Source organism: Solanum pennellii, chromosome 1 (genome assembly GCF_001406875.1).
Source record: "Solanum pennellii chromosome 1, SPENNV200".
Taxonomy (NCBI): domain Eukaryota; kingdom Viridiplantae; phylum Streptophyta; class Magnoliopsida; order Solanales; family Solanaceae; genus Solanum; species Solanum pennellii.
The window spans coordinates 10244849-10257051 of NC_028637.1; the positions used below are offsets into that span (position 1 = coordinate 10244849).

Sequence of the window (12203 nt, forward strand, 5' to 3'; positions counted from 1 at the left end):
ATTTTTTTTTATTTTTTTATTCTTTAGTGTAAAATAAGAGAAATTAAAAAAAAAAAAAAGGAGAAATCAAAAGAAGTTTGGAATAGTTATTGAAACCAACATGAACATAATTGTGGAGTTCTGGAAAAATTGGAACTCACAATAATATGAACAAATTGGAAATCATAAGAAGTTCGGAATATTATAATTTGACCCACTATTAAAAACAATACTATTTTATTATTGTATCTCTCACTTAAAAATTTTGACTAATTATTCCCAGGGTATTTTAATTGAATTGTTGACGAATAAAAGAGTATTCTCTCTATTCGAATTACTATCAATGTAAAAAGATATTTTTATATTTAAATATAACTTAATTTTGAAATATTTGTCCTATCTTTTAATCTTAATGAAACAATTTATAGACACATAAACATGTAAGACTTAGTTTAAACAAAAAAATTCAATTTCCTTTTATTTCATATATTTCGTATTATATCAAATTATATCACATAAACTGAGATGGAAAAGAATAACGTTCTACTATATAAAATTATGGAATTTTCCACTATTTCAAATGATAATTTGTTTCCCTTAGCATGCATTTTTTTCAAAAAGCTACAGCGTGATAGAGTATAAACGGAAAAAAACCCAAATCATGATTTATATCATAAATTTTCATTAGGAAAAATCTTTGTTTTTGATAGTGACCAACATTTCACATGACTAATATTTAAGTGAGAAATAATAAAAAAAATTAAAAAAAGGTCCACATGTCCATTTATTTTCTAATTTAAGACTAGAAGGGTCTATCTAATTAAGTTAGCAAGTATAAATACCAATCAATGGAAAATAACTAAAGAAAAATAAATATCATGAGTACTACCACAATGACAAAGTTGTGTAATTCTCACCCCACCACCCCCCAAATAATGTTGGAGTGTGAGAAAGAATTAGAAGTCTTAAAAGAGACTTTTAAGTCTGGGAAAACAAAAGAAGAATCATGGAGAAGGTCACAATTAAAAAATTTGTTAAAACTTCTTGAAGAGAAAGAAGATGATATATTCAAAGCTCTCAAACAAGACTTGGGAAAACACAAAGTTGAGGCTTATAGAGATGAGGTAATTCCTAGTTCATTCATCGATAAATAGCTTTTTTGATGTTTGAATTTTCACATAGTTCGTCGTTGAATTACTCTTGACTAATTGAATATTTATATAATTTGTTATTTTATCGCTAAATAGATTTATTATTTAGCTACAAAATTTGTTCGTGAATAATTTTTTTATTTTCCTATGGTGATATTGGATGGTATGTAACAATCTTGTTAAAGTTTTTATCAACAACATATTGCAATCAAGAAGGAACTAAATACAAGTATCTTTTCTTTTAGGAAAAATAATTTGAAATTTACCTTCATAAATTCTAATTTTCCTGGTGGTTTGTAATATTACGTTCATCTACTCTTATATTTTAATTTCTTTATAAAAAAGTTTTAATTTTATTATTTTGCTATTGACTTATTTTGCAAAATAATTAATAATATTTATGATATTCCAAAATTATCCTTTTAGTGTCTTACTTATTTTTTTAACATAAACCATCAACATCAATGTCTATTCATTCGTTCATTCATTCATATATAACATATTAATATGAAGAAAGTTTCAACAAACATTAATAGTGTAATAACTCAATGAAAATAACCATAAAACTGATCAATTTAATGAGCATTGAATATTAATTAAGATCAAGTATATAATGAGTTTATTATAATTAGAACTATATGAATTTTCTGGTATGATCAAGTTCTATTTGAATTTTGATAAGTTTATATCTTATCATTTATGTAATCTATCTCAAAGTGAGGAAATCAACTCATTTTGAATCTATACAATTCGAATAAATATCAAATACATCTAAATAAACAATAAAAAATAAATGCATATATATATATATATATATATATATACACACACACGAAAGTCCATTATTTTGAGTAAAAGTTTTATGTTGCTAGAAATATGTGCCTCATTTTTTTATATTTCGATTATGACACTAATTTGTCACATATAATATACAATGATTTATTTATTTATTCGATAAATAATATTATGTATGAAACTCCATCATTTTGTGATAATATTTTAAATAAGTACATTATAAAATTTAGGAGGAAATGGGTAAAAGAAGCTGCGGCAATATTCATTGACTATATATAAAGGGTATTTATCGCGCTGTCTTTTTTTTTTTTTTTTAAATGTAGTGGAATGCTTTTATTTATTTAATGATGGTTGTTATAGGCATACAGTAAAAATAAATTTCATGAGCATATATTAAATGATATAAGAAAAAGTTGAAATGGACCCCTTTTCTCATATATTATGCACTCAAGTTTTCCATGTATAGTTAAGCTTTGCCATTTGGCCCTATTCTAAACATGATTTCATTAATGTTGAAATATTTAGGTGGGGGTTAATTAGGATTTTAGGAGAGAATTTAGGAATTGAAATTTATTGATTATTATAATATTAATAATTGATTTTGTAATTAAATATTCATAAACATTTTAGTAAATAGGATTTTAGGAGAGAATTTAGGAATTGAAATTTATTGATTATTATAATATTAGTATATTAATAATTGATTTTGTAATTAAACATTCATAAACATTTTAGTAAATTTCTTAAGCAAGATTCAAATTGATATAAATTATTGAATTTAGGTGAATTTATAAGAAACTTCTAGCCCCAGAAGATGAAGTGTCAACCTAACTAATTGAATGCCCTCAACTTTAGCAAGTACCTTGTGATTGGTGGTATTAAGTTGGGAAGTGCCTTCCACTTTTTTTTCTTTTTTTTGTGTGTATGTGATTTTAAGTGTTTTAAATCTATCTTCTTTGTTTATTATTGTTTGTCAGATGTATTAAAAATAGTTGTTTGAAATTAATTGTCAATTTAAACAATCAAGAAACAATTAGTTATTTTTTTTTCAATTTTGTCCTTAATGTTAAAAAAGATGCTTTTAAAGTTACAAAATTACTTTAATATATAAAAAGTTAATTTTTACAGCTTTAAAAAAGTAGAAATCATTTTAATAATGATTAATAGTAGAATTATATTAGTCAAACTATACCTTATATTAATTTCTCTTAAAAGTTGTGTATAATCTTATCCTACAAACAATAGTGAACGGAGAACGTGAAGTAAATGAAATCTAAAATCCAAATTCATATAAAAAAATTCTATATTGAGAGAATATAAAATATTCTTAACAAAGACGATTTCATACTCGATATCCATGATGATTCAAATCAAAACCTCTTATTAAGAATAACCGGCATTGGCACACTTTACTTCTTTGTGTAAATAGTATGTAATATTTCGGCAAGATTTATTTTAAAAGCATAGCTGAGTCCAATCATGCAAGAAAACAACCTCTTAGCTATATTTTTGTTGTTTGATTAATAAAAAATTAGTTACGAAATTTATCAGTAATTTTAGCTAATTCGTTGTTACGTAAGTTCTAGTTAACTGAATTTTCATACAATTCGTTATTAAATAGAATTATTATTAATATTTTTTACTATTTAATTATAAAATTTTATTTGTCACTATATCATTGTGATTAAATATAACAATTCCATCAAAACTAAGAATTGTATCTATTGTGATTAATTATAGGTTGGAACATTAGTAAAATCTGTCCATTATGCACTGGATGGTTTAAAACAATGGATGTCTCCCAAAAAGGTAATGATTTTTTTTTTCATAATTGAATTTTAAAAATTATATTTTACAATAAAATATTGAAATTCAATTTAAAAATTTTCAAAAATTTAAAATTCATAAAATATATAATTATATTTATATCCATAATCAAATACATAACAGTTTTCAAATATTATTTTTCACTCTAAAAATAAAAATATATCTTTATTTTATTTTTTATAATAAAATATGATCAAACGCCCACCAGAATAACTCTTCTTATACATTGAATGTAGTCCAAATTAAAAGTAGTGTTGTTATTAATTTGACAGGCCAAATTGCCAATTGCTGCATTTCCTTCTTCAGCAGAGCTGCTTCCTGAGCCTCTTGGTCTAGTCCTCATCATTTCCTCTTGGAATTTTCCTTTTAGTAAGTTTTGATTTTATGATAGCAATTTGAATTAATATTTTACGATAAATTTTTATTTATTAATAAATTATGATTTATTGTATTTTTATATTATTTTTAGATATCTAATTTTTCTTATTTATAATATTCGAGTAATGTAATTTTTAAAATTAATTAAATAAATTTTAAAAAAGAAAAATATGACGACTAAAAAATATTAATTTATTTTAAAATAAAAATATTATAATTTTTAAATTTTCTAGCCATTTTGCGCTTTCTTTTTATATTTAAGTTTGAAATTTCTGACTTTGTTAGAAAATTACAAATTTTGTGATAGTCATCACAGTCAAACATGGCGGAGTTCATGATCAAAGCAAAATAAAAAAAAAGAAAACATTAGCAGTGTTTAATGTTCTCTAATGGATAATTGATATTTTTTCTATTTAATATTAATTAAATTATTGAGATGTTTTATCATTTACACTCTTTATTTTATATTAGTTAAATTATTGAGATATTTTATCATTCACACTCTTTATTTTATATTAATTAAATTATTGAGATGTTTTACAGATCAAATTTTTAAAAAGAAAATTAAGATATAAATTGAATATAATTTTTTTATTTTTTTCTTTATTAATTATTATCAAATTATAATAATTAAATATTAATTAATAATTGATAAAGAAGAAAATTGAAAATATTAATTATTTTAAAAAATAAAAAAAATATTTTAAAAACTTAATTAATATGAAATGGTCAAGTAATAGTTAATAATACTTAAATAAAGGTCCGTTTCTAGAGATCACATCATAAATTATGGTGCGACATCAAAAAATTAATGGAGTACCCCATCCCTTCACATGTTCTTTAATATCAGTCTAAAAATAGGATCAAAAGGACTTTTTTGAATTTTGTGTCTAAAATAGTTTTTAGATATTTATATAATTGAAAATAATTTCATTAATGGTAATTGAGGATATTAAATTTAAATTATTTTTAATTACCGGAAGTTTATTTCTTTTTAAACAGATTAAAAAGAAAAAAAATAACACCTAAAATGGGATGAAGAGTAGTAAATTAAGGTGATTACATTTATTAACTTTACATACTTTGAAACTATAAATAAAAAATTAATTTTATTATATCAGTCTTTTAAAATATAATAAATATAATATTCTAAAACAATAAAGATAATTAAAAATTATTTATTAATTTTTTAAAGTGAATAAATATTTTTAAACATTTTAAAATAGTATAATGAATAATTACATTAATGTATTTACGCCATTCAATAATAGACTTATTTGACGGAAAAAGTAATACAGAGGGGAAGAAACTTACACGCACTTGCCGTTACATTCAATCAATTAATGCTCGATAAGGTGTCACCAAACGATGAGTATTGCCTTCTTCAATACCCAAATTGTTTTTATTAATGTCACACCAAAAGTCATCCTACCAAAAATATCAATTCATCATTAATGTTATACCATCATACTCTTTTTTTTTATTTAATGAAAACACATAAAATTTTCACGGATATGGCAGCAAAATTTATTTTAGTGTTTTCACTTTATTGTTAATTATTTACCCCAATCTCTTTTCAAATGATTTAATATCATCCTACATTTATAATACTACTCTCACATCGACAAGTGCAATACACACACTCCAAGTCATTGATCCGTCATGGCCACATCATTACTACATAGTACATTATTTAAATTTAAATTTTATTTTATTTTCTTTTTATTTATTCACAACTTTAGTAAGAATTTATTTTAGAAAAAAATCAGCACTTGTTCCTCAACTTTCACAATCCCCATTGGTAAAAAACAACAACTCAGTCACAATTGCAATTGGACAAACTCAGTCACATTAATCGAAGATCTCAAATCTATTCTCACAATTTCACAAAAAACATATTCAATTTTGAAGACATTATCAAAACAATAATGAATAAAAATTTAATTTGAGATGAAGAAATTGTAGATTTTTCATCAACAAAAGCTTCATGTTCATCAAATTCAAACTCTGCCATAAATAATAATTCAGAAGCAAAAATAAATTATTCACTTTTTTTATCTTTTCCGTGTTCATCACACCCTTTTACTGCTTAAAAGAAAATGGAGGTTGGGATGGGGGTGTTTCAAAGAAAGAGAAAGAAGCTGCAAAGTTCTTCGAAGAAGAAAAGAAAGAGGCGAGGCAAGTGGTGATTGAGGCGACTAGTCCGAAGAGAAAGAGAAAGGGTCTAGTTATTCGGGTGTATTTAAATTCACTTGAAAGATGTTAAGAGAGGTATTTAAACACCTTTATAGTTTAAGTGTTTAAGTAAGATTTGTCATCAAATTTAGAGAGATTTTTATGTATTAGAGAAGATTATAAGGTGGTAAATAAAACACACACTAAAAAGAATAGAATTTTAGGTAACTAAATTATTAAGATTTTCCTAAATATTATAGGTCATGCTTTGTAATTTGCACCATAATAATAATAATAATAATAATAATAATAATAATAATAATTCATTAATTGTTATAATAAAATACTTCATTTGTTTATTTTTATTTGTTACTGTTTGATTTGGGACACTTATTAAAAATAATTATTTATATAATTATTTTTATTAAAGAATTTTTATTGAATAATATTTAATATTATGTCTTGAAAAATGATTTAAAAAATAAATATTTAACACTAAAGGTAAAACATTAAAAAAAAATGTCTTTTTATATATCAAAAGTAACAAATAAAAATGAGCGCAATGAGTAATTTTTCTGCTAAGATAAGATGAAGAAAGTATATTAAATACCATTAAATATATGTATTGAGATGTTAGGTAATTTATTTTTAATCAGAAGATCGTTTGGGTTTGAATTATTGAATATGAAGTCTTTTTTGGTAGGAAGAGTTTTGTAAAGTGAATTTATAGGCATAATATATTAATAATGTCATTTAATTTGATTTTAGTTGATATTTATGTCAATTAACTTTTATGTGCATAAGTAGACACTCATAGATGTCAATTGAAACAAATTTAATTTTAAAAACACATTTCTATATTATGTTAAATTTATAGTCGAGCCTCAAAACATTAATCAGTTGCCGGATGAGAGATAAAAAAACAAAAAGTAACAAGATATCGTCCCAGATGTTTATATAGTATCAGAGCAAAATCCATCTTACACAATATCAGACCTCTAAATTAGAAACTACCCACACACCAGATCCCCAATTAACACCTTCCTTAAAACGTGGGATGTTAAAGAACGAAAAATTTCTATATTGATGATTAATGAAATAAGTAATCTCATTATAAGACTTGATCATTCACCCTTTAAGCTAGCTTCTGAAGTCAAATTAAGTCTGAATCCTTTATCTAGCTATCGTTCAATTTATTGATGAAATTTCTTTTCGATTGACCTAGTATGCACTCGGACCAATCTACTACACACTAAAAATGATCTTTTGAATTTCATTTAAATTCTTACAATAATAGTAAGTAGTTGACCATTCGATTGAGTCCGTGCCTATAAGTCATACCCTAAGTAATTAATGTGTTCGTATATTTTTCCATTGAACATATAGGTTTATCATTGGAACCACTAATTGGAGCAATAGCAGCTGGAAATGTGGTATTGTTGAAACCTTCAGATCAGGCTCCAGCATCTTCATCAGTGTTAGCCAAAATAATTCCCAATTATTTGGATAACAAAGCTATTAAAGTCATTGAAGGTGATTATACAGTTGGTGACAAATTGTTGCAACAAAAATGGGACAAGATTTTCTTTACAGGTTTGAACTTAAATTTACAAGATTTATTTTCCTTTTTATATGTCTTGCACAAGATACACTATACTACGAGAAAAACACCTTTAGCGGTAATAAATAGACACATTAATAAAAAATATTAAAGTTTTTATCTGATTAGTTAAGTGTCATTAGATCCAATATCGCTAAGGGCTTTAGGGACATATATAAAGAGTGTTAATTGCCGTTAAAAATACATATTTAACAACAATTAAGCTATTGTCATTCATTAAGTACCATTAAATATCATTTTTTATATAACAATGTTGAATTTACCTAACTATTTGTCTGGATATGTTTTGAGACATTCCTTCAAGTTTTTCTTGAAAATAATCATCTATGTTGTAGTTATTTACCTATAACAGATCGTTTAAATATTTTATGAATTTAATCAAAACTTCTTTTAGATGATCTCATATGTTTCTGTGGTTATCTTATAACCTGACATTTGTAAATTTATTGATACAAATAATATAATTACGTATACATGAGTTTTCTAATAATTACATCAAGTTTATTCACCTTAATAATGTTGTCGAATTTTTATTTAATGATGATTGCATATCACTGGTTATAAAAATTGTACATTTTGTAGAAGTAATTATTGTTTATCAGTATCACATGCTCTTCATTTTCAGATTGATTGTCAGACTGAATTTGGTTATATCTCAATTTTGATATACATAAATATTGATACAATTTTGTTGATGGAATATAATTGATATCAATTNTATATATATATATATATATGAATGAATGATATCAATTTAATAGGCATAACACATAAACGTACTATTTATATATATATATATATATATATGAATGAATGATATCAATTTAATAGGCATAACACATAAACGTACTATTTATATATATATATATATATATATGAATGAATGATATCAATTTAATAGGCATAACACATAAACGTACTATTTATATATATATATATATATATATGAATGAATGATATCAATTTAATAGGCATAACACATAAACGTACTATTTATATATATATATATATATATATGAATGAATGATATCAATTTAATAGGCATAACACATAAACGTACTATTTATATATATATATATATATATATGAATGAATGATATCAATTTAATAGGCATAACACATAAACGTACTATTTATATATATATATATATATATATGAATGAATGATATCAATTTAATAGGCATAACACATAAACGTACTATTTAGCTTGACCTGATTTCATATTTATGTCATTCAATTTTGGTTATGTACAAGTAGACACTTAAACTTGTATAAACTTGAACAAATAGTTACACGAGTCCTACGTGACACAATACACATAGGACACCACGTAGGACAAAAAATGACATGTAGGAAATGTGTGTTTATTTGTTGAACTGTATACAAGTTTAAGTGTTTACTTGTGCACACCTAAAATTGAAGGACTTAAATGTAATTTAAAGTCAAGTTAAAGGGCATATTTATGTATTATGCTATTTTAATACATTTTATATGTATACATATAGAAAATTTAATGTTATTTTAGGGGAAGATTTATTTGGTTTGCTAAATTCAAAAATTTTATAACCTGATACATAGAGCATGGGCTACTAGACGTAAATATCATAAGTTATGGTTATTTTATGTCATTTAATAGGCCAACTTGTTAGAGTATGATTGTTTTATGGCTCCACATATGTTAACAGTTATGTGTAAAAAAAGTAACAAATAAATAATAATACTATATTAGTTTGTTTATTTTATTACAAATAATTATATAACATTAATTAATTTTAAATATTTTCAAAAATTTTACAGGGAGTCCAAAAGTGGCTCAAATTGTTATGGGTGCTGCAGCCAAGCATTTGACTCCAGTGACCCTTGAATTGGGGGGAAAATGCCCTGCTATCATTGATTCACTCTCAAGTTCTTGGGATAAAAAGGTAAATTCAACATTCTTTTCTCTCTATTTTCAATTTTATTTAAATTTCCTTATATTCTAAAAATAAAAATAAAAATAGTACACATATTAATCGTCGCATCATGTACGTGTCAATATGTGATCGCGCCAGATCGAATGGAAAGGAAAGGCGGATAAAGTAAAATATGTTAGCGAGTCGATAGTAGAAAGGGAAAACTAAATGCCATGCATAAAATACTTTTAAGTTTTAGATGTATTTGAATAAGTGAGAAAGAAATTGGAAAAATAAAAGTACCATATTTTTAACAATTTAAAGCATGGTAAGAAAATTCAAAATATTTTGCTGAAATCTTATTGCCAATCATCAACAAAATACCTTTTTTACGATTTTACTTCAAGAAAAAAAATAAAAAAGCCCCCAATATAAAAATAGTACTAAACCAACATGTTATCTCCTTTATTTCTAACTATATTTGAACGCTTTAATGCAAACGATTTGCTTCAAACATTTTAACATCAATTTTTTTTAAAAAAAATAATTTTATTTATCCTATACTAATTTTATCAAATATCTGTTTTTTATTTCTTTCACTTCTCATAGATTGCAATGAAAAGAATTCTTTCTGGAAAATTTGGGAGTTGTGCTGGCCAAGCATGTATTGGGATTGATTATATTCTCGTCGACAAGATGTTTGTCAACGAACTGGTACGTATTGAATTTGATGTGATTGCGTTGTTTAGTAAAAAGAATTTCATGAATTCTAATTTTGATAAATATATATATTGGTTTGTCATCAAATACTAATAATTAATTGTCTTGTCAATGTTGCACTAGGTAAAGTTGATTAAACTTGGGATTCCGAAAATGCTTGGAGAAAATCCAAAAGAATCACATTCAATTACAAGGATAGTTAACAAAAATCATTTTTTGAGATTAAAGAATCTCTTAGATGAGCCAATGGTAAAAAATTCAGTTATATACGGAGGATCATTCGATGAAGATAATTTGTGAGTAACTTTAATTTTTTTGATATTTTAATTTATATAGTTTTACATTAAAGAATCAAAGGTTTACCGAAATTAACATCTCTATCTCTAAAGTAGTGACCATAAGATCTGCGTCCACTTTGTCTTCACCAAAATATCACTTTTATGAGTATATACTAAATATATTGTTGTTATTGTTTATAGTTTTACATTTAAGTGTAGATATGAGGAAAAAAAACACATTCGTCATAAAATGATCTTTGGGAAATGTAGTACATTGTTTGATCAATGAAAAGTATTTTCTAAAAATATATGCTTATAAATACTATATAATCACATAGAGCTATCAATTAGATAGTGTTTAAAGTCAAGTTTGGGTCATTTAATTTTTTTAAAAAAAATTTATTGTTTGATTTTTAATAGTTGTCTCTCAAGATAAATAGCTTTATTACACTATATATGTTTATAATTTTATGAGTCAAAGTAATAAAAATAATATTTTTAGTCAAATATCTTTAAGAATTTCTGCAAATAACGCATTACAATATTTCATGAATTTAATTTTAAAAACAAACTTAAAAACCAACTTATTTATGCAAATAACACATTACAATATTTCATGAATTCAATTTTTAAAAACAAAACTTAAAGACCAACTTATTTAAAGGGAAAAATTAAAGACCCATATATTTGATGAAAAATTACGCAATTACATGGTCAATTTTATGTTAATATTGATAATAAAATTTAAGTATTAATGAGATGAAGTAATATAATGCATAATACACTATTAATAAGTGAGGAAAGCAATTGTCACGACCCAAAAATGGGCGTGATGGCACTCGTCTTATCCCACCAAGACAAGTCAGCCTAAAATTACAATAAAATGCGGAAAATTTATAAGTTACTTAAAAGTACCCCAAAACCTGGTTGTCACGTGTACAAGCCTCTAAAGTATTACAATTGATTCAAAAGAAAAACTCAAGTCTCTAATGAACTTGTTTCTAGAATAGAACAAGATCATAATTAAGGAGAAGAAAGTCTGCTGCGACGGAAACAGCTACCTGACAAATCTCCAAGAAGCCTCGGAAAAGAAGAGAATGACATGTACAACAAAAATCCAGGCTCATAACCTACAAAAATTTGTAGAAGCAAGGGGTGAGTACCAAACCACACGGTACTCAGCAAGTAAACGTCTAAACACAAGCTAAGGGGATGAAATACAGGTACTCCTACCACCCCCAACCGAACCTCCACAACTACAACATGCATTTAAATCAACCCAACCTAACAACTCACAGTTTACATAGCACGTAGCTCAACAACAACACTTAGACAAATTACATATCCTCAACAACAACACTTCAACAAATTACATATCCTCAACAA

At 24.8% G+C, this 12203-nt stretch overlaps 1 protein-coding gene across 1 annotated transcript in view; it reads left to right on the top strand.

Moving 5' to 3' along the window:
• Positions 1-857: 857 nt before the first annotated feature.
• LOC107008134 (aldehyde dehydrogenase family 3 member F1-like) overlaps positions 858-12203 on the top strand; it is a 24424-nt gene continuing 13078 nt past the window's right edge. The window contains exons 1-7 of the mRNA XM_015207057.1: positions 858-1103; positions 3666-3734; positions 4025-4121; positions 7692-7898; positions 9725-9849; positions 10429-10533; positions 10663-10835. Coding sequence (XP_015062543.1) covers positions 858-1103; positions 3666-3734; positions 4025-4121; positions 7692-7898; positions 9725-9849; positions 10429-10533; positions 10663-10835 — 1022 coding nt within the window. The remainder of the gene's footprint in view (positions 1104-3665; positions 3735-4024; positions 4122-7691; positions 7899-9724; positions 9850-10428; positions 10534-10662; positions 10836-12203) is intronic.